The sequence below is a fragment of the Phyllostomus discolor genome, chromosome 2, assembly GCF_004126475.2.
Source record: "Phyllostomus discolor isolate MPI-MPIP mPhyDis1 chromosome 2, mPhyDis1.pri.v3, whole genome shotgun sequence".
NCBI classification, from domain to species: Eukaryota; Metazoa; Chordata; class Mammalia; order Chiroptera; family Phyllostomidae; genus Phyllostomus; species Phyllostomus discolor.
In genome coordinates, this window is record NC_040904.2 from 30,707,185 (window position 1) to 30,731,506 (window position 24,322).

Here is a 24,322-nt window from a genome sequence, read left to right on the forward strand (position 1 = left end):
TGATGAAGAAGACATCTCCCGATAACTGCTATGACCAAAGAAATATAAGCAAAGTGGAAGGAACCTCAAGTAACTGCTCTCCCACTCATTCTGGAAAAAGTTCAAGTCAGATTTCATGAAGAGGTAGCTTTGAAATTACGCCTTAGATGAACAGAATGAGAATGTGAAGTTGCATGGGAGATACTATCTTAGGTAAAGAGAATAATTTGGCCAAAGGTAGGAATCATTAGCTTGTTTGGGGACAAATGAGTCACCTGACTTGGTGGTTCCCAAACTTTGTTGTCTGTCAGAATCCCCTGTCTTCTGACCTCCTTGTAGTTCATCCCAAAGGATGCTGATTCAGTAGGTCCAGAATGGTTCAATTTTTAAAAAAGCTCCCTAAGGATTACAAAATATAATATAGACCCAAATGTGTAAAGCTCAAACACAACCTAAGTTTATATCTGGGTCACATAACAGTCCACGGTCAATGTGGCAAGGTAGAGTCAGGTTTTGTAGCAGTGACTGAGAGGGGAAATCTACTTCCGATTTCCATAGCACAAGTTATTTTTAGATCTACTCAGTAATCAGAGGATTTTATACCCAAGAAGATTTTTCACTGATACAAGTCTTTTCTTCCCTTCCTTTCACAAATAACTAAAAAATTCCTATCACTCATTTCTCATTAAACAGTTAAAGAATCAAATAATAATTTCCATTCCAAACTAATTTATAAATTCCCATTACTGATGGTTTCCAATTCGTAACACAAAAGGAAGAAAATCAAATATTCTTAATTCTAAAACATGAACTATGTCAACTGATTATTTATTTTAGGTTAAAGATATAAATGAGTCACGAGCACATTAGATAAATTGCACTGAAATAGAGAAACTGTCTTTTTTCTTGTAAACCACCAAAGAAGTACCTAAAAATTACAGTTTAAATAATTAAAAGTAACAAGGTAAGTCAAAATTCAGACTGTTGTTGTGTCTCTGCATTTCAAATCATGTTTAGAGGAAAAAATTCTATTCCTCAAAGGAGGCAAAATATGCAAGACAAATATGATTCTCGATGGTATGGAAAATTCTTAAGGTTTTTCACTAGAAAATTTCTTGTTATTTTTTCTTTTAGGAAGGCTATACATTTTCACGTCATGCATCACCTTCACATAAGTAGAGCACCAAGTATGTATTACTTGTATAAAAGGTCGACATGCTGCTCATCTACACAGTAGGTAATAATGATAACTAACATTTACAGCTTATGAAGCACATGTGTCTGCTCAGTCACATGCGGTCCCTAACAGTTATGGAGGTGGCATGAGATAGGGGCTACTGTTTTCATTTCCTTTACCAAACAGATAATCAAGCTGAGGCTTAATAAAGTCACTGGAGGTCCAGTGTCCCAGTGTCCAAGGTAACACAGATTCTTAGAGAAAGAAGCAGTCCTTGAACCTGATTCACAATCCTGATTAACAATCCAGGGGTCTTCCTATCACACTGTGAAGTTCCATATTGTTTCAGGAGAAGCTTGTCTTCTTGAAATAATGTACTAGAACAGAGAACATGCAATTGTTCTCTTTGCCTCAGATTTGTGAGAGCTATTATCGGGTTAAATAGCTGAGAATCAGCTATTGGAGATATGCAAATTTTATTAGGATTTAATATCTCTGTGGTTTTGTTTTAAAATTACTTAGCAAGCTGAACTAATCAGTATGATCAAGTAATGGTCTATGATATTCTATTTTGAAGCAAAGCTGCTAGATTAAAGGATCCAAAGACAAAATCTGAAACTAGTAAACTCCTGTGATTAATCTCCTTTATCGTCTTAATGAAATTCAAACCAAGTCACAATGCAAGTTCAGAAATGAAGAGCTTAAAAAGGAAAACATAAAAATTGATACTGCAGAGCTGCATTTCAAATCAAGTCTTGGGAGCCATGTCCTAAAACCCTGGAATGGAGGTTCATATGACAGTCCTTTAACTGTTATTGCAAAAATGAGGTACCACTGCAATCAAGCAACACCATTTGTGGTGGAAAGTATGATGGCTATTTACCAGTGTTATTTTATCTCAGATTAACCAACCCCATAGCTTCCTATTCAGACCCTTTTGAGGGAACAACAGTTCCATGAATTGTCAACTTTGAAAGTTCTCCTGAAGAAATTTAATTGATATGGCAATATGCTTATGATCTCATATTAATTGTGGAAAAACATGACACCAATTGAATTGGTTTATGAGGGCCTTCATAATAAAATATCACAGCCTGGATGGCTGAAACAATAGAAATTAACCTTCTCACAGTTTGGGAGGCTACAAGTTCACTATTAAATTATTGAAAAGTTTGTTTTTCTCTAAGGCCTCTCTCCAAAGGAAGTACATGGCTACCTTGTTACTGTGTCTTCATATGGTCTTTCCTCTATGCATGTTCACTCCTGGTGTCTTCTTCTTAGCTTATAAGGATGCCAGTCATATTGGATTAGGATTCCATCTTAACAGCTTTATTTTAACTTAATCACCTCTTTAAAATTTTATCTCCAAATAAGGTTACATTCTGAGGTACTAAGGGTTGGGACTTCACCATATGAAATTTGAGGGAATGACATTTAGTTCATAACACAAATTATATGCAGAAAGACTTTTCTCTGCCTATAGGTGCATGCATATTATGATAAAACTCAAAGGAAATATGACAAAAGTTAACAAAAATCAATGACTAGAGTAAGTAAGGTTAATTTTGTTTTCATCTTTAAGTTCTTCTCAATTTTCAAATAATAAATGTTTATTTGAAGAAGAATGATTCAAATCACTAACATATCAGGCTGATTAAAGAGGTACAATTGGGAAGTGAAAGACTTCTACAGTAATCTATCTATATTGATGATTATCTTTCTGTTATTTCACTTCTTTCCCTTTTTCTTTTCTTAACCATAAACTGTTTCTTCAACAAGAGTCTTAGACAATAGCCCAGGAAATAATACTAGCAAAAGAAGAACTACTCTAGTTGATACAAGGTCCTTTTTTTTGCAACCTGTAAAAATGCTGCTGCCCACAGTAATACTTTAAGTACTTTCAGGGCATAGACTGTTGTATTTATCTTTGAACATTTTAATCTCTAGCAGTGCCTTCCATTAAACACATGCTCAAAAAATATATCAAAAGAGAAGACACTCAAGTATCTCATAGTTATTCCTTAAATAAGAAGACAACAGAAAGTGTACTCAATTTCACTCAAAACAATTTGGTCCAAGTCCCTGTTCTGCTGAATGTCACATGGGCAATCTACGTGAGTCTTTTGCGTTTTGGTTTCCTCATGTGTTGGTAATGCAGAAGAAAGTCAATTTTCTTACAGCTGGTCTAGGTCCAAGAAGAGAATTATCTTTGTTTAGAAAAGATCTGCAATAAAACACTTGGGATAGAAGGTAAGATCTTGAGGACAGAAGCAGCAGCCAAGGGAGGGGTAGGAAAGGGTGGGAAGGAAGACTTAGTTTTCTTGTGCAAGAAAATGAGATAAATAAAGTTCTATGGTTGAAAGGAGAATGAGAAAAGAAAGAAAAATCAAAGAGGAAATAAAAGGGGAGAGAGAGAGAGAGAGAGGACAGCGAGTTGGCAAGAGTATGGAGGCACAGCACAACGTGTCACAGGCACTAGAAACCTCTGTGAAAGGGCCGGAGAAAGACCTAATATACAATTTTAAATTGTTTACTGTATAAGGTGCCATTTGATCCCTCATCAAAATCCTCACATTTTAATAGCAGTTCTATTATACTGAAGAGCTTTATATTGGTGATTGATGGTAAATAGTGGGGGATGTGGAGGGAGGAGGGATGACTCAATGAGAAAGGGCAAGTCATTCTCAGGAGCAGCATGAAGGAGCTGAGGCAACCATGACAATTCGAGCCATCTCAGAATTTGCAAAAAAAATTTAAGACTGGCTTTGGGTTTCCACAATCCATAATAAATCTTACAAGTTCTTAAGTGGTTTTGAGATCGCCAGTGATATGAGGGTCATATGTTAAATGGAATGAATATGTTCCATTACTGACATTATAGAATTACTATGTCAATCAAATGAAATAATAAGAACGAATGTTTATATAAGACAGTATATGCCAACCACTTTTGGAAGCACTCTAAATATTTTCACTTATTTAGCCCTCACAAGGATGTCATGAGGTTCCTACTGCATATTTTGTCTTCATTTTATAGGACAGAAAAAATAACTTGCCCTAGTTTACATAGCTAATAAGCAACTGGTGGATCCAGGATTAAAACCTATAATAACTACACTATTATAGCCCAGGATAAAATAAAACTTACGCATTATTCTAGTATATTGTAAGCAAGTAAAGTGTCACTCTGGCATTTAGACAGCTTGATCAGTTACAGATAGATTTAGGAAGGGGAAAAATGAAAGGAGTACATAAGAATTAATCCACCTCTCAAATTAATAATGACATCCCTGATGTAATTTGTATAGTTTTGCTCATTACAGTTTTTTTGACAAAAAATTATTATATAGCTTTGCCTTTTGCCTATAGTAATTTATTATAGTTCACTCAGAACATCCTTCTGCTCATGTTATGGAGACATGCCTGAATTCAGGCACAGGGATTGATTGGGGCTGAAATTCAGTCCTTTGTTAGTCAAGCTATAGCTACTCAAAGGGGACAATTTTGAAATCCCACACAACAGTGCTAATAGAGGAGCAGATCCTGTTTCCTCTCTTTGACTTAACAGTTGTCTAATCATTAGGGACTTCCTCTCAGTCCCCAACTTGACCTTCTCCTCAGGCTCCTAACCCCATGCACAATACCTGACATTCTGCTAGAGTTAACCATCATGCTATACTATCCCCTCATTTTTTTTTTGTATGTGAGATCCTTGAGGCCAAGAGCTAAATGTTTCCTAACTTCAAAATATTCAGCAAAATGTTAAGAACAGGGGAGGTCCTGAAAAAAATGTTTTTCAATAAAGGAATAAAGAACCGTATAGACTTTTCTTGAGAGAGACACGTTAGGGAACCATTGGCCATACATCCTGGGATAGATTCTATGTGAGAACCCTGAGTTGAAATTTAGTTTTAGCTTTGATTCTAAATAGTTCTATGACTTTGGGCAAGTTGTTTAAACTTTCTGGCCCTCAAGTTTTGTTTTTTCTTTAATAAAATAATTGGTTTAGGTAAAATTGATCTTTTGGGTTTATTCTAGTTCTTAACTTTCTATTAATGTTTTTCTCTTTCAGACATATGATTAACAAACAAATGCCCTTTACAACCTATTAATCAAGTTGGAATTAATGCAAAATGCATGCCTTTAAATCATTATTTTATATTTTTCTTGCTCCAGGTTCAAATATTTACAGTCCTTAAGAATTTATAATTTCTCTTCTGTTATAGTCTTGCTAAATATGTTCTTAACCAGCCATATGATCCAATTTATCTGTCTTTATCCCTAATGGCTTGACATATAAACTATGTGGCATTAAAAGAGAATGATCTCTCTCAGACAGCTAATTGTCCCAATGTTTCTTTTTTGAAATACTAAAAAAATATTAGTCACACATGAGAGTGAGATGGCTGAAGACTTTAATGCCTTAAGCACTTTAACCTTCCCCAGCAGCTCAGGTTGATCTGCTTGGCAGACATGCCAACAGGAGAGAACACAGCAGGTGGGAAACAAGACATTAACACGCTCAAAGGAATGGCAATTAGCAGTCCATTATCTCCCCATCAGGACTAGATTGTTTTCCCAATAAGCCTCTGAATTAACCAACCATCACATTCCAATGCAAATCAATTAAAGACATTTCACAGTATTATTTTCAGACCTCTCATAGTAAATTGATATACATTTGTTTAATTCCATGTATTTTTGACAAACTAGCATACTAAAGGCCTTGTTCTGCAGATATAATTGATATAGTTTCTGAATGATATCGAACTACAGAAGAAAACAGTATAAATCTCAAATTAATATATTTTGATAGTTATAATAGCACAAGTTTTAAAATCATCATTAAATGATGGGAAGTAGTTTTACCCTGACAAAAAAAAATGTATGTTTGGGAAATAGTATAGCATAAGTTAAGTATATAATCATGTGAAATTTTCTTTTTAAATTTTGTCAGTTGTTATAACATTCCTGTAAATGACAGTATGATCTCTCAATTTGATTTAAAACTTAGAACTTCTCTTTCTCTTATCTGTGCCATCTAAGCTCACTGGGAAGGAAGCGCATAGACCTCCACAGCTGTGGCTGGATTGGTACTTTTTGTTCATTGCTCTAACCCTAGTCAGAAAGAGGTCTTTAGTAAGGACAGAGCTAGTTACACTTTGACCATCTTCGTCTACTTCTACCCAAACCAGGGCTAACCCCTGACTCCTATACATATTCTGAGTCCCTTCCTGTCTTTCACTGGAAAGCAATTTGTTACTCAGCTATCTCCTGTCAAGTTCACCTAGATGTTAGAAAAATCTAACCTTGGGTCACATTCAGCATTCCCGAAGCTTTTCACATGTGAATTCTTTCAAAACTCTGAAGAAAGCTATGGACTTCTTCCAGGGAGGAACTCCATCCCACAGATGGAGTCTCTCCCGGCCACCACAGATGAGAAATAAATCATCCCAGACACAATCTTGTTCAGGCAGGAAAGGAGATGGTAATTCCCTCCAGTGGGGAATGCCCCAAGCCCTTCTCTGAAATGGCTTTTATTGGGAATGGTGTGTGCAGGTGTATACAGCATACATGCATAGCTCATCAATCAATGTCAAAGGGCTATAGTCATACAAAACAGGTATTATATATAGATAACAATCGAAGGAACACAGAGATTTGTCATAGGTTAGGGTCTGTTAGTCATGCTGACGCCAGAGAGTCTTTAAGACGTTTCATGAGATAAGGAGTTTACTCCTTATGACTTGAATTTAAACATCCGGTTTATACTGACAGGGCTATGCTAGGTAGAGCAAGCTTCAAAGGATACAATGTACATACATTTCAGACCTGATTTCCATGGGAACCCTCAGTGTTAGCGTCAGGTCATATCTGCCACCTGTGTTTTTACCTGGTTTTCCAGGGAGACTTACTATCCCCTTTCAGGGCCTGCTCTCAAGGGGCTACAGTCTCTGAAACCACACAGAGTGCTCCCCAATACAAAATCACCAAAGTTTACAATTTCATAGGATTCCCAAACTCTTTGATGGTTCTTCAGATACCTTTTCCCTCATATTCCAGACACCTTACACTAAGAAATGGACTTTAACCTAATTCTCTAACCAAGTTTTTGTGTATGCCATTGTTCCCTGTATGGACGATCATTAAATACCTATGATTTTCTCTTCCTGTGGTTTTGCCATGGTCTTACTCTATTGTCCTGAAGACCAGGGAGAATATGAGCTCAACCAATTGCTTCTTCCTTCTATTTCCAGTGAGTCTACTGTAAGTCTAGACCACTCTCTTTGCCTATAATGGGGTGATGACCCCTCCCCTGAGCCCCAGTGCCTGTCCCACCAAGGGAATATGTTTACAGCCTAAATTCTTGACCCTCCCGATCTCTACAGGTCCACCCCAAAACATCTTCAAATATTTTTCAAAAATCTCTAACAATAAAATTAAAAGACACATTTTTTTCTTATTTGTTCAGCTTCTTACAACTATGAGTGAACAAAAATAAGTTGTAGTGTTACCTCACACGTTAAGAGGGTCTCTCTCAAACTACTTTCAGCAGAGGTTACAGAGGTTACAGAATTAAAGTGCTTCTTAAATTGTTAAAATAAAAGTGTGTCATTAGAACAATGACTCAGCTTTTGGGTCAAGCTGAGTTTCTTCTCCCCAAAAAGTGCTCTGCAGTCCATTTTCTGGATTTGTGCATTATGCTGCACTGAGCATGTGTGTACATAGCAGCATTCCACTCAATTAAAATATGAATAGAAGTCACAAGAAGGACTCATTTCTCCTTTTAGTGTACTTAGAACAGTGGTATTTCAATGTTTTTGATGAGAATGTCAATGTTTTTGATGAGAAATCTTCAGCGTTTTGGTGGAGAAAACTTATATAAGAGTAACAGGGAAAAGAAAGAAGTAGAGTTTCTATGGCTGTAACTGGTCTAAGGACCACACCCCTGCTTGATAACTTTTACCTTGAGGGGTCTTCATGGAACCACCAGTGCTCTATGGAGCAGAGTCTAAAGCACACTGACTTAAAATATTTTTCTGTGTTGAATTTGCATAAGACGATGCAATAAATCTGTCAATGAAGAGTGCTAATAACACTCCCCATCTTACACAAACCCAAAAAGGGAGACAGTCCATGATCCCATCACTCATTTTGCTGAGGTCCGTGGTGCTGACTGTTTTTCCAGAAATTCAAGAAGGCAAATGACACCTTGCTGTTACATTGAATGACATACCCCTGCCATGTATGGCTAGCTTCAGCTCGTCTCCACATGTCAGTGAAAGTCTCCCTTGCTCTTTTTTTTTTTTGTCCTGTCATCACTACTTAATGTATAACTTGAAAAATAGACTCTACTGTTTCCTATCTATTCAGGACAGATTGTCAAGTCCCTGGTGGTTAGAAGAATACACTGATCTCTGATGTCAGTCTTTAAGATAACCTTAGCACACAGAAATTCAGAATCTTCCATTTTCAGGCTATAGATTGCCTGGATACAGAACTGAATGATAATTAATTATCTTATTAATGAGAAACCCTAAAAGACAATTCTTGCTTTCTATACGTGGGCTACTTCCACTTACGTTTTGCCAGGAATGCTTTTCAACCTCACCTAACTATATTAGTTGCCATGGCAAACCTAAATTTTTCTCAACACCCACCTTCTTATGTGAAGCCTCCCTTAGTGCAAATCTCACAGAGGTGAGTTTGGTCTGCATTCACTGGTGCAATTACATTGCGTCTATTGGACCATAAATTCCTTGAGGCAGCATTCATACTTTAGTCACTTATGCCTGGAAGCTTGCCTCAAGGCTTACTTCAAGGCCTGCCACATAATGGATTGTCAAAAGTGTTTATTAGGTGGATAACATTGACTATTGTTATTAGTGAGGTTCCTCATAGAATTGTTTTCTGAACAGACACGTTAGGAAATCTGATGACCTGAGTGGTACCTGAGCCTGCAGTCAAGAACAATAAGGCCACACGTTAGTTTTAGCGTCCCTGCCTGTCACTTCTTACCCATCAAAAACTATATTCCATCTTTGGAAGAAAAATGACCATTGTAAAGCTAAGAGTACACATATTATCATATATCTAGATTTTGTTTTTGATATTTTATTCAATCTTGACCTGTTAAAGCTCTACTAGACTTGAGTCAATGTAGCAGAGTTTTAATGTTTTTCAAAGAAATCCATTTTTAAAAATCAAAGTAACTTTAATAAAGCCATATTATTTTACTAAAAAAATCCTAAAGCCAATATTAGTACCTAAAATTAATATCTGCTCTATAAACCAATATTAGTTAATAAAGTATAATCAAAAAAATTTTTTTAGCTTTCTAGCACTTCTATTGCAGTGATCAGGTCCACACAAAAGGCTCAACACAGTCACCAGCCGTGGAATCCCAGAAAAGAATCTGGCACTCTAAGAAAAGTGCTAATTGCTTTGATATATTTCTGCAAAGCTAGAAAAATCAGAGATAGAAAGGGGGAAGTAAACTCTTCTTTTGAGCAAAAATATTTTTTCTATTATTTCTTTTTTTAGGATTTAAATGTTTTATTTTTATTTTTATTATATATTTTTCCTATACCATTTACTCCCCTCTCCCCACTCCCCACTCTCCCCAGTAATCACCACCACACTGTAAACTATCTCTTAAAAGTTCACTATAGTTGGAAGTAGTAAGGAAGTATTGTACATGTTGGCAAATATAGACTCTGGAATTAGAGGCCTGTACTTGTAATCCAGCATCCTCACTTATTAGCCTGCTAACCTTGGGCACATCACTTAATTCTGTGTTCCTGTTTTCTCATGTGTAAAATGGGGACTGAAAATAGTACTTACTATGTAGGTTTATTGTGAGGTGATAAAAAGTGCTTGCAATACATTGTGGGGACTTGGTATCTGTTACAAAGTTATTGTAGAAAGTTTCTCCTATCAACTGCCCTCTCTACAGACCTTTGCAAAGAAAAAAGTCATTCCTTCACTTGGTCAATATTTACTAATCACCTTCTCTGTGCCAGACACATGCTGGTAACATAGGTGTGGACAAGACAATGTGTGCCTTCAGGAAGTTTACATGCTAATGGAGGACACTAGGTAAAAAGGTAAACACATGTTTTCTGTAGTAATATTGGGGGGACATGAGCAAGGGGATAGAGTGAAGAGATATATGGCTCCTTTTCATGTAATGGCCAGTGAATCCTCTGATAAATCCTTGAAGTAAAACCTGAACCTGAAGGGGTGGGGGAGCCATGTGAGGATCTGGGGGGAGAGTGTTTAAAAAAGGGGGGGAAAAGTGAGTATAAAGGTATGAAGCCAGAACTGTCTTGAGTTCAACAGCAAATAGGCCAGTGTGCTCAGAGCAGGATGAGCTTGAGGAGAGGGGCAGGTGATGAGACCCTAGACCTAGGTGTAGGAACCTAATCACGCAAGGCCTTGGGGGCCTTGGGGGCCTTTGGGAGATTCTGGCTTTAACTCTAAATGTAATGTGAGGTCAGCAGAGGAGTTTGCACTGCACAGGGATGTGATCTCATCTTCATTTTTAGAAGATAATTTTGACTGTTTTGTGAAATAGGGACATTGGATCAAGTGTAAGAAGAGGGAATTGCGTTAGATAGAAGTGATGTTGACAGAAGAGGGAATTTTCAGCGTATATTTTCATATAGAGTTAACAGGACTTGCTTCAGAATTGATATGAGTCTGCTAGGAAAATTAAATGCAAAGTTGACTCCTAGTGTCTTTAACCTGAGCAATTAGGTGAATAGCACTGTCATTTAAAAAATGGGAAGACCAAAAGACGATCCAGTTTTCCAAAGATCCACAGTTGTTTCAGACATGTTGGTATCCTAATCTGAAGTGAGGGGGTAATTTTTTAAAGTACCCCCTCACTTGGGGGAAACTGTGGATATTTAAGAATGTATAGAATCACTTTGAGTGTAGATATGTAAAAGGTTATAAAGTTGTGCCCTGAGCCCACTGACTTTCAGAAGTTGGGAAGAGGACAAGGAATTGCAGACAACACTGTAAAACAGCAGTCAGTGAGATAAAAAGGAAATCCTGAGGATGTGGTAGCCTCAGGGATATGTGAAGAACAGTTTCAAGGATGATGGAGTAATCGACCACATCAAATGCTGAGAGGCCCATCTGAGCTCTGAGAAATATGGAGGCCAATATTGACAAGAGCATTATAGTCCAGTGGTGAGAACAAGAACATAATTTCATGGGTCAAAATATATAAGAGGTGGGGAAAAATAGAAGTGGTGTACAGACATGTCATTTTAGGAATTTTACTATGCAGGGATCAAAATGATTATGAATGGAATGGCTAAAGAAGAAGGTTCAAAAAATCTATTTTCCATGGAAGATGTAACAATATGTCGTTCCTTCTCTAAAAATAACTTTTTGGATTGAGCAAAGGATGGTAATTCTATCTCTTTTATAAACAAATCTCTCACCAAATCTGTGGTGGGTAATCTAAAGGGGATCAATTCCAAGAAATTAGATGCTTAACCTGGATTTAAATTTTGTACAGGTGGGATTCCATAAAGGAAATGCAAAAACACTTCCTTTTTTCTGAGGCAGTATTAATGTTGACTGGTGTAGAATCAAGTAAAACAATTTCTCTAACTTTAATTTTAAAATGAAAGCATTTACGTCTACTTTCTAGAACAGGAAGTATCATGAAAAATTGGTCGTGTATCATGAGTGTAGTCTGTCATTCTCGTTTACAGAAAAAAGAAAATTTCAGGTATTCAGAGATGTCTCAGTGAATCAGCTACCTAAATTCATGACAAGGTAAGAAATGTTTTGTAGAAATATGGAAAATTGAACTGAGACTGTTTTGACTAGCTTTATGTCAAAACTGTCCTTTGTATACCAGTGCAATGAACTGTGTTTCACTTAATAGCAACTAAATGTGTTTTTAATGATGTTATAATAAACCTAAAATCTTGAGAGTGCTGCTGTCAAAGTATAATTGTTTCAAACTTGAAAAACAAACCATTTACCCCCAGTGTGATGTTTATTTGCAGATAAATGGCTTGTTTTCACCTTGGCATTTTCTGATAGCTGGAGGACACATATCCTTTGTAAAAGTTCTATTGTCTTTATCCCTTATTTTAATCACAAGCATCTGGTTTCGGTTTAGTTCCCCCTCAATAAAGAAGAAAATGGGGCCATTTCAAGAACCAATAAACTGAATCTGTGTGTGATAGGTGCGTTCCCATCAGAATCACCTAGTCCTGGATGCCAGACAAGCCAAGCGAGGGTACCTTCCCCATTTGTAATATTGCTTTGAAAGTCTGCTGGGACCACCAGAGAATACTCTGTCCTGAGTGAAATTAAGTGTGAAATTTTGCTTTATAGTCGTCAAGTAGATCAGTCCTAGAGTAAAAAGTGTCTATGATGAAGACATTAGAGAACAAAATTAGAATGAAGCTCCAGGTCACTCATTTCCAGCAATGGCTCTTTGAAAATAGGGTAATATCAATATTTCAGTCACAGGTGAGAGAATGGCTTTGCAGACATCTAGTTGGATAACGTGCACTTCAGGTTGATGGTACTTGAGATTGAAGGTACCCTCTTCACTATTCCCATATAATCAGGGAGATCCTGATGTACCACTAGCCTTTAATACCCTTTCCTTTATTGTTTCCTACACCCACCCCAACATTGACAATTCTGTTCCACACACCTTATCTCTTTGACATTGAGCTTTCCTTCAGAGGTCTTTTAGAGAAGTAGTGGCATACCTAACGCACTTTACTTCTTCTTCTATTGCCTTAAATCACAGTCATTGGCCTGCTGAGATGCTGAGACCACATAACAAATTGTCCTTCCTTCTCTCCATGCTCTCTCTCACGGTGACCTGGCAACAGCCGTTTGAGTCTGACTCATCTGCAGGCCCTTCTTAGGCAACAGGCTGCCCGGCTTAAAAATATACACTGAACCAATCCAACTTTTCTCTCTGGATTTAGAATTGAAAAACCAATTCAAAAGACTGAACGGTTGGCCGAGAGAAAGGCTATGAGGCAAAGTGAGAGGCCTGAGTGAACTGTAATAGGCTAGATCCTGAGGCATAGGCAGAAAGTGTGAGTGAACATAAGAAGACTATCAGTTGGGGAAATAGAGCTATATGCCCCAGTGCAGCGACCCATGAGCGTCCACACTATCTGAAGAGAGGGCTGTCTCAGGTCCAGAGGCACAGAATTCCTGTGAGGCCAACACTTCTGTAGTCCTTGTTCTTGGATTTCCATACACTTTCACTTCTTACCAAAATAAACACACTTTATTTCATATCTTGAGTGTGTTTCTACACTTGAAGAAAAAATATCTAAAAGTGAGTTACCAATATAGATAGCTCAGTAAAGCTGGATAATTGTTGCATAGCTTTCAATTAATAGAGGAGGAGACACTATCTTCCTTCCATGGTTCTCTGAATTCTGGTCTTTCAGCAAAGAGATGCAAATTCAGTCACATATCTTGACAACATAGAGCATTTTGTGACAACATAAATCTCAGAATACTAGGCTGAGAAGGGCCTCAGAGATCTTCTAGTAGTCAAGGCCACAGATCTCTTACTTTTGTGGCAGACTTTTTTTTTAATTTTACCAAAAAAAAAACCATTTTACATTAAAAAGAAAATCCAAGCATAGAAGCTTTGGTTGAGCAACTCAGTCCCTTTTAATACTCCTGCCCTAAATCAAGAAACCCTAAGAGTCCCTAGAACTCAAGTTAAATGCAATTAATCTCTTATTTAGTATGTGGGCTATGAAGGATTTAAGCACCACTGTATGAGAACATAACCATGTGTCTTTGTCTCTGAGACCATCTATAAGCCCTGGTCTACCACACTAATAGTCAACATACCTGTAAGAAATTATTTCATATATGTTCTGTGTGTATCTTGTGAAAATTTCCAACATCATAAGTATCAAAATACCCTAATATTTTAACATTATTTTAGACAAATATTTCATATCACAGTATTTTTAACAGAGCATATTGAAAGTCTTTGTCAAAGCAGATTGGATTTGAGCATCAGCCCAAAGTCTGAACTTTAAAGAGATGTTGAATATGTTTCAAGAAGTTCTAAGGTGAAAACTTAAAGCTGAATAATGATGAGGTCTCTGTGTAACTTAAATATGTCTTTCAGATTGAAAAAAAGATATGGTTTGTATTAAAAATGGAGTCATTTAAGTAATAGTAGCATCTATTAAATTTGACTTATTTAAATTTCAAAATGTTGCCTTCTACCACATATTTCAAGCCACATTAACAGCAAAATCTACATATTCTGAAAACAAGCAGCTGTGGATCAGGAATGAGGACAGCATCAGAGCCTGTGACAGAGGTGACAGTCCTTTCAGGACCCACTCTGCCCATCTTCCCTGTTACACCACCCCAATTATATTCTGAGCAGCTGGGTGCCCATTTGGTTGACAACATTTCCAATATCCCTTGGATCTAGACATGGCTAAATTCTGGCTTCAAAGATATAATAGAGGATTTGTTTGCTACTTCCAGGAAGACTGGTTTAAAGAAAGGAGTCTACCACCTATCTCGTTCTCCTCACTTTCCTAACTCAATGCCTCGAATGCAGATTGTGATGGCTAAGGATCTAAAACCATCTTGGATGATGGGGTGACTCTGAGAATGGCAATAACATAACAAGACATAGTTGCTGTACCAGCTCTCAACTGCCTACTCCCAGACTTGATATACAAGAGAAATAAACTTCTGTTATTCCACTGTTGTCTGGTGTTCCCAGTAATAGAAAATTAAACCAAATCCTCACTGACTCAACAGCCTACCTTACAAGCCATTCTTCCAGAGCTATGGCATAGGAGGTCAGAAGAGAAAGTAAATGTGATGGTAGCTTTTGAAAAATTACAGATACATCTGTTCCTCTCCCACCTGCACTTGTGGCTTTCATTTTTTAAGTACAAAAGTTAAGAACTGTGCCTTTCTTTGAAGAAACAAAATAATCATTCTATAAAAATATGGCAATTACCTATAAAAATGTGAAATTATATCAAAACTTATACTAAATAGCTCTTTCATACTTAACTTCTATTGGATATATGAGGATTAGTTAATTTTAAAATAAGGGTGAGTTACATTTCTCCTCTTGGAAATCTTTCTAAGCATTTGTATATAGAAAAGCATTGGTATACATTCTAAGCAAATATATATTTATATAGAGAATTTATATATGTTTTGGATAAATATATATACATAGTCATATATAGACATATGACTATGTATATGACTTTTCTATATATGTATACATATGACTATACATAGCCATATGTATATATGAATGTATCTGTATTTATACATATATGCATATGTATATATGACTATGTATATGTATTTATCCAAAAACAAATACATGTATATGTTTGAATATGTATATACAGTATACACATATAAATGTGTGTGTTAATATATATATAGTTTCCTCCTGTCAGAAATAAAAGCAAATACAGACCTTTTCTGAACTACATTTCCATACTGTTATTGAATATTATTTGCATTTGAAAAAAATCCACAAGATAACTCCATCAATCAATTAAATATTTTTATTGTTAACATAACTGTCATTTTACAGAGAACATTAAGAATATCCACTCCCCTTTCTTAACTATGAAACACATTTGCATTAAAAAAGGAGTATCTTTATTTCTTTAAAGTTCATCAATGCCTGCTGGTTATTTCCCCACTAAAGTCATAATCTTGTTTGTAACATCATAATCATTTACCCAGCAAACAATCGGGATGTCACTAACAAAGAATTATGACTTTAGGTGGGGGATAAACTAGTGGCACAGATGAATTCTGAGGAAATAAAGATTGGTTTTATGAAAATGTGGCTAGCAATAAATAACCAGGGATGGAATTTATGCTGAAACAGGATTTGGGAGGTATAAATAGTATGTTTTTAAAATTTCTCCTCTTTGAAAACATTATGCACAGAGTGTTTATAAAGTACCAGTGCAGTGTTAATATTTAAAAACCCTGAACTTACACATGATGGAAGAAATCTGTACATAGTGAACAATGTTTCAGAAATATTTTTCATAAATTTAGGTTTTAGCTTTCAACATAAATGCCAGCTTTAAACATCATTCAATCTAATTGTCCAAAGCACTAAAACCATTCTCCATTTTTCATATTCAACAATTTTTGAATCATTCAACTTTACCCTAAATTTACTAATTGATCCATCCATTAATTCATCTCTATATTCAATAACTCCAAGTTAATACAAAGTGACGATAAACATGACAGAGCACGTTCCAGCTCCTCAAGTGCGTCACATTGATTACTGCATTTGATTCACACAACATTCTTCTGAGCTAAATAAAGTCAGTATCTTTTTTCTCCAGTACATGAAGGAGAAACACTTTCAAATAAGTACTCTGTCAGCTAGTAAATAGCATAAGCTGATAACCTTTTTTTCTCTCACTACGCATATCACACTGCCTCCCTTTGGGAAACATTAAGGATGGAGATCACTTATCAGTTGCATCCTGCTTCATCCATTCATTCATGAATTCGTCATTCATCATTCATTTATTCATTACTAATGACAACCCAGTCTAAGCTAAGCATATGCTAAAAGTCTAAGTGTATAGTAATGAACAAAATAGACATAATCAATGCTCCATTGAAATGTGTAGTCTAATTGGAAGACATACATTCAAAATACAGACAAATAATTATAGGTGCTATGAAGGAAAAAGTAGGATGCCATGAAAAAAATAAAGCAAAAGGAAGGAGAGGAATTAATTTAGACAGAAATTAGAGAAAGTCTCATTGAGCAGATACATTTTGAGACCTTAAAGAAATAGCATGTGGCCAAAAACAAGATAAGTGTGTAAGTGTTGCTCAAGATCTTTCTAACAATTAAATCACGAGGACAAAGAGAAGTTTTTTTTTTTAAATAAATCAAGGCATTATTCAAAATACTTAAGTGCCCTATTACAGAGATGAAGCCATTTTGTAATATTCGTTGTTAAAAAAAAAAGGAAAAAGGTTTTCTGACCATCACAGAGTTATAAACAACATTAAGTGGTCTTAAGAGTAGTGTACCCCTGGCTTGGTGTTGTGTGACCCACTTGGAGTGCACTAGAGGTAAAGGACTTCAACAAATGACAACAACAGAATAAAACTATCAAACATAATTTAATGTCAATTTGTTTGCATCGTGTGTATGTCCAGACCTGTAAAAGTACAGAATTTCATCAGTTATTACCCCAGCAGGCAAGTCTAAATATAAACTACTAAATCCCGACATGCATATAACATCACGTGATCGTTTGGATTCTAGTTGTGAGAGGCACACCATACTAACTCCAGCATTAGGAATATGGCTCTGATTTTTCTGGATGTCTATAATTCAATTCAACAGTCAGAAGTAGATGCTTGCCTTAAACAGCAATTTTAAGCTTGAGCTTCAAAATGAGAGAACACATTGCAGCTGCTTCAGGCAAAGGCTCTAATCTTATTTAGTTTTATTTCCTCATTAGCCTAATGGCAAAGGAATTAAGGAACTTTTCTAAATGTGTGGTTATGGGAAGCAAATAAAGGCAGAAGGGGGTCTGCTCTGCTCGTCACAGAGGGTTCTCCTATTTAACTCCAATGCCATATTGAAAGTCAAATGACAAAGTCAATGGTATGCTCTTCCTCAAATTCTGGCCAGAAATGCACTGATGACAACGAATTATCTATTCACTTAAATTTTTATTTCAGAATTCTTATGTTGTAAAAGGCATTTTACAAAATTTCTTTCTGGGCTAGTTCACAGAAGACTCAAGCTATGACTGAAAACACAGAGAGTACTAGTGATCCTACATTCCTCATGAGAATAGAACAACACCTCCTCTCACTTTGAGAGACACTGGAGTTATATATTTCCTTCAGTGGAACAAAGGTCTTCCTCAGAAGTACAAGGTTGATGTTGTCTCAGAGCAAAGGAGTGTAGGGAAAGTCAAGAAAAGTTAAACCTGAACAAATATGCAGGAAAAAAAAAAACTACCGTATTTGAACACACAATCCCTATTTTAAGTACAGATACTGAAATTCAGAAAGCTAGCAGCCACAAGACAAGATGCCAGCAGGGCTTCTGAGACAAATGATGAAGATTCAAGAGTGACTCGTGCTGTTCTTCTGTGGGATGGCAATAGGGGAAGTGTTCAGAGGACAGTGAAAATTACTGGGAAGTCACATACTTGATTTTAAGATATTCCTTTAGAAAATTTTTATTCTGGTAATGTGATTGATTCTGATGATTGCTACTTGTTTATTTATGTTAATCAAGTTTAATAAAGGACATATTTTGGTTAAAAGACATAGAAACGACTATAGGTCTCTTCCTCATCATTTTCTATCTTGTCAGTAGATGATGTGTGTGAATGTCAGTACAATTTATTGATGCCAGGGAAAACCCTAGCCAAGATGAATTTACACAAACAATCATCAGTCTTGCATAAGGCATTACTATCAGAATCACAGAGAAGAAAGAAGTTTGAACGCCGAGATATGACTATGCAGCAGTGATAGCACAACCAACCTGCAGGGATGTTTTTCTAAGCCCACAAACTCCTTAAGGGGAAGCTGTCTTAAAAAGTCTATAAAACTCTCTCTCTCTCTCTCTCCATATCTTCTTCTGCTCTTAAGACCCTGAATTATAAGATCCTATAAGACCTTGAACACCCACCAACCCAAGTATCCACTACTACCCGAGACTAGTAAAATAACTTCCATATCTACTATTTTCTTTGGTTATCACAACAGTCCTTCAAAGTGACTGTAATAGTTAATGTTCTCCAGAAAAACAGAACCAACTGTGGAGGCTAGCAAATCCAAAAGCTGGGGGGGTGGCTGGCAGCCTGGAGACTCAGGAAAGAGGTGATGCTGCAACTTGAGTCTGGAGGAAGTCTGAGGGCGGAATTCCCTCCTCCTCAGTGGACCTCTGTCTTTCTTCTCTTAAGGCCTTTAAATTGACTGGGTGAGACTCACTCACATTATGGGGGGTAATCTGCTTTACTAAAAGTCTACTGACTTAAATGTTAATATTATCTAAAAATACCTTTGCAGAGACAGCTAGAATAATGTTCGACCAAATATCTGGGTCCTGTTGCCTAGCCAAGTTGACACATAAAATTAACCATCACACTGGCCCTCCTAAAATAAGGTGCTTTGGGGATCTTTTCTGTGTTTTATCAAAACAGAGGTTAAGTATTATATCCACTTTATGTTGGATCCTCTTTTGTTTTCTAGCAGAAACTTTTATTTAATATTTATTTTTGTTTTTTATTTTATTTTTTTTGATTACCATTTAGTCCCCTTACACCTCCCTCCCACCCAGTAATCACCACACTGGGTGGGCACATTGAACATGTCCATGAGTCCTTTTGAGTCCTTTTTCTAGCAGAAACTTTTGAAGCTATAAGAACTTCTATAATTGTCAAAACACTAGAAAAACAAAAAAAAAACCTATAATTACCAAAGTAAAAAAAATGCATTCCAGGCACAATTAGTGATACTGCCAAGTATGGCTTGGCCATCAATGTACACTCTTAATGATGACATAATTATTTAAACTATAGTTTGACAATTAAACATAACTTTAAATGTGATAATGCCATAGTCTATGGTAGGTTCTATAGACATAGCTATAACTGTTATTTTTTAATCACCAAATTTTACTAATATGATTTGCAATATAGATTATTTGATATGTCATGTCATTTGGAAGAAAAAGTCCTTAAAGCTATAATTTTACTAATTTTTATTAGTCTGTAAATGTTAAAATATCAGACATTAATAATAGTGAACATCTTCAGCACCTAGAAGAGTAATCACTTGGTTACTTTTATTGGCTGTTAACTTTTTCCCATTTACTTTGGGTGAAAAGTAAAAAGCAATGAACAGATGATCCTGAGGTACTCTTTGGCCACGGTGGTGTGATGACAAGTTGCTTGTCAAGAAAATTCCTCTTCCTCTTTGTCTGTGCTGCTCTCAGAAAGTGTCAGGAAAGACTGAATTTCAGTATCTTTCTCAGAAGAGCTGGAAATACATTAAAAGATCAATACACAATATACAGAACCAGGTCTCAACTCGTCATTTATCTTCTGATCAATACTACATACGTAGAAGTCACTGGAGGCAGGCAGATGTGAGGAGGCTGCCTCAGATGGGGGCCATAATTTTCAACTTGCCCAATATACCAGCCCTCCTTCTGATGAGAAATTCTCATCATTATCCCTCTCCCAAGAAATACAGCCATAGTGGCAGCAAAGAGAGAAGATTTTACAATCTCTGATCATGTCTTTCACTGATGATTCAGAAGACCCTTCAGAAACTTGTTGAGCCTCAGGGTCATCATTAAGGACATTCATCATTACATTGGCTGTTTAATAGCAGCCCAATGAATAGACTGCCTGATAAATCACCTCTTTTGTGTACAGTAAATTAGGACTATGTGGATAGCCAGTCAAGATATGTCAAAACCAGAATTAGTGGCAACAATTATTGAGTTATTTTCTTTTGTCGCATTTTATTGCTAAGAGGAAGTTCTGCTGGAGGTCTAGGGTATATCATGCAAAGGTCTGAGAAAAAAGGTAGAGTGAGGAACAGAGGGGAGCCTGTACAATTCAGATGTTTTGGTCTAAGTTATTTGGATTATCAGACCATGTGTGCCACTAAATAATATAAAATACTTGCTTAAAATCCCATGATGGATATAAGCATTCTTTGCATTCTTTCTCATGTCCAACATAGGCTAAAACAGCAGAGCCTATACTCTCATCTGTGGTCCAGTACAGATTTAAATGCGATAAAAAAATTTTCACTGGTAATGACTTTTACATGACAATCCTAATTTTAAACTACTGCTTTGTTCTGTTTATGTGTTCCCCATAATGTCACTTACTGTCATGATGATGACAGTAAGTAGTAGGTTTAGTTACCTTGTTTTTAATGGCTTTAAGGAAAAACATAGCAACTTTAGACTAACCCATTTTGAAAATAAATTTTAAGCAGTGTTAGAGATACAAAAATCCAAAAACCTCAACTAAATGATTTCCTTATTCAGAAAAAAGAGCATAACACTTTTCATTTCCTTTTGTTGCAATATTAGGCTCCAAATCAATCAACAGGATTTATGATACAAAGGACTTTTATTTACGTGTATCATAAACCTTCTGAAATAAACCCTCCTTCTTTTTCAAGGAATTCCAGTATTTCAATAGTATGGTGACATGATAAAATACTTTTCTTAAGCATTTATTAATATTACCTACATTCCCTAGAAACTGATCACCATCCCTAAAAATTCTTACCTTATGTGAGAAAAGAAAGAAATGGTAGTGAATTAAAATATGCCATCATTAACAGCCTGGACTCAATTTCCAGAAAGAAACCTCTCAATATTATATTCTAAAAACTTTATTCACATTGAGTAAAATTCTATTAATGCAAAGTGTTAAAATTTTTAGCTAATTAGTTAATGTAAGGCAGTTGTTTTTCAACTTAAAAAGGAATGCTAAAGGATAATTAAGTTCCAATTTTTTATTTTTGACATATGTTTTGCAGCTCAAAATTATCTCTTCACATTATAGTAACACCTTCATAAGCCTTTTACTAAATCCTGATAACAAGTCAGCAAAGAACACAAACATTTTACAAAGAATGGCTTTATAAAGTACACACATGAGGACAATCTTTCTTTACATAATAAAAAGAATTAGTCAGGGGCTCATCAAAATGGTTACTAGGCATTATGTTTACACATAAACTGCGGGTTTAACCTACCTCGGTTCCTCTATTCCACGGGGGCCCATCGCATGTGAGGTCTTAAAGAAATCTAGGGCAGGCTGACTCGTATGAAGCGAATTGTAGTTGGAGGCTGGTGAATCTTCTGCGGTTAGGCTGTAAAGTTCTTCTGAAGGATCTGAAATATTGTATTTCATGAATTGTCAACACATAAATTCAAGAAACAAATGCACAGCAAATGGCCTGAAAAGTTTATTCAGAGTGAACAATAAGTAATATAAAGAGGATCAGAGATTTTTAACCATCTCTTAATTTCCTAATGTTTGTGGGATGGGTAGAGTACGAGGTAAATTTGTTTTGAGATTCCAAGTGGTTTTAATCATATTGATTTTTTGGCAAATTACCCAATTATATTCTCTCAACTTAATTAGGATTTGTTTGACACGTAACATTTAAGTTTAAGATGCATGGTGTGTTGATTTGAAACAATCATATATTGCAAAATGATGACCACCATAGTGTTAGCTAGCACCTTCATCACATCACATAAAAGCCATTTCTTTTGTGGTGAGAACATTTAAGATCTACTGTCTTAGCAGCTTTCAAGTATACCATATAGTAATATTAATTATAATCATCCCCTGTACATTAGATTCTCAGAAGTTCATCCTATAACTGGAAGTTTATACTCTTCAATCAACATCTCCCAGTTTTTCCACACTCAAGTCCCTGGCAACCACCATTCTAGTCTGTTTCTATGAGTTTAGCTTTTGTAGATTCCACATGTGCTTTTTCTTTGTATTGTTTTGTTTTTTAGAGTAGTGAATAACATTCACTTAGTGTTTGCCTTGAGCCAAGCAATATTTTAAGTATTTAATATATCATCAATTTAATGTTCATAACAATCCAATTATGTAAGAATTATTACCAACTAATTTTACTTTTCTTTATCAGTTTTTATTGTCTTTCTATTACAGTTGTTCCAATTTTTCCACCTTTGCTCTCCTCCGCCCATCCCGCCCCCACTCCACCTGTTGTTATAGCATTTGTCTTTCTCTGTCTGACTTATCTCAGCCATCTTGATTTTTCAAAACACATTACCCTTAAGAAAAGTGTCAAATATTTTGACAATTTATAAAATTACAAAGAAAGACAAGTGATCCTTTTTTAAAAGTTAGAATATTGTATAACTCTTCAACTTATCTGAATGTTAAACACTTTATTATCTTTTTGTCTTCTAAGAAATAAAAGCTTTACCTCCACATAGGCTGAGGCAAAGGTTAGTCTCAGCAAAGTTGCCCATTTGTTTTTGTTTTTGTTTTTGTTCTGGCTTCCTTGGGTTGTTTGGGTAGACAGTAAGCATTTCTATGTCAAAGAGGGGAAGCCTTAAATCTCCCTTTTCATAAATCTGGCCTATGAATCAGCCTAGGTAGGAAAAATAGTGCAAGTAAGCAATTGTAGATGCAAACATATCTCTATAGAAACTGCCAAAAAGTCAAGTATATAAATAAAGGGTTAGTATATTAGAAAGGCCATAATGCCTTCTTTTTGTCATTGATAGAATTCTTAGAAGTCATCTAACTTGTACATAAGGTTATGGTGATTTTTACAACTGTTAACATAGCTGGGCACCATTCTTCCCTTCATTCTGCTGCAAGTGCCAAGGAAACATCTTCCTGATCAGAACCACCAAACACCAAACCATAGTGTATTACACACTTGGTTGAAGAGATAATTTTTTGGTGGTTTAGTATTAGTTTAAAATTTTTGAGCAAGCAGATTCCCCTACTAAAAGTAACTTAGATTATTTCTGCTGTAAAATAGACCTCGACACATTTATAACGGGAAGTGTCCTAAAAATTATTCAGCCCATTGATTTTCATATTATGATACATGGAGAAATTCTATAGGCTTTAGGAGGATTGCTAAAGCAATCAGGAAGGCTTCACTTGGTCTTATTTACATTTAGGGTTTAAATAAGACTAATTTGGAGGAAAAGCAAATGATTTTCAGCTAAAATTTTTGTTCCATCCCCTCTTGTTGGAGACTAGGAAATTAGGGGCCCACAGGGGATTGGCAACTTGCTGAAATTCACACAGGCACACAGTCAAAGAACTGAAACCAGACCTGGGTTCCTTTAGTTCACCACTAACATAAAACACCATGTTCCAGTATCTAATTCTCTAGCTTTAGGCAACTATCTTCTTTCCCAGTTTCCCACAAGTAAGAGAATATGGGTATGCCAGACACCTCTACATGCCCCAATAATAGGAAATGGTACCTGTGGGAAAACAGTCCATTCAGGATTTGGAATAGGTTGGATTATAGTAATAAAACTCAATAGTGATGCTTAGATCTAAAGAATACCACCAGAAAAGGTAT

General features: G+C 36.0%; 1 protein-coding gene across 1 annotated transcript in view; it reads right to left on the minus strand.

The window, feature by feature from the left end:
* Positions 1 to 15,727: 15,727 nt before the first annotated feature.
* The window catches only part of ZBBX (zinc finger B-box domain containing), a 106,844-nt gene continuing 98,249 nt past the window's right edge, over positions 15,728 to 24,322 (minus strand). The window contains 3 exon segments of the mRNA XM_028504917.2: positions 15,728 to 20,156; positions 20,158 to 20,233; positions 21,980 to 22,118. Coding sequence (XP_028360718.2) covers positions 20,040 to 20,156; positions 20,158 to 20,233; positions 21,980 to 22,118 — 332 coding nt within the window. The 3' untranslated portion in view covers positions 15,728 to 20,039.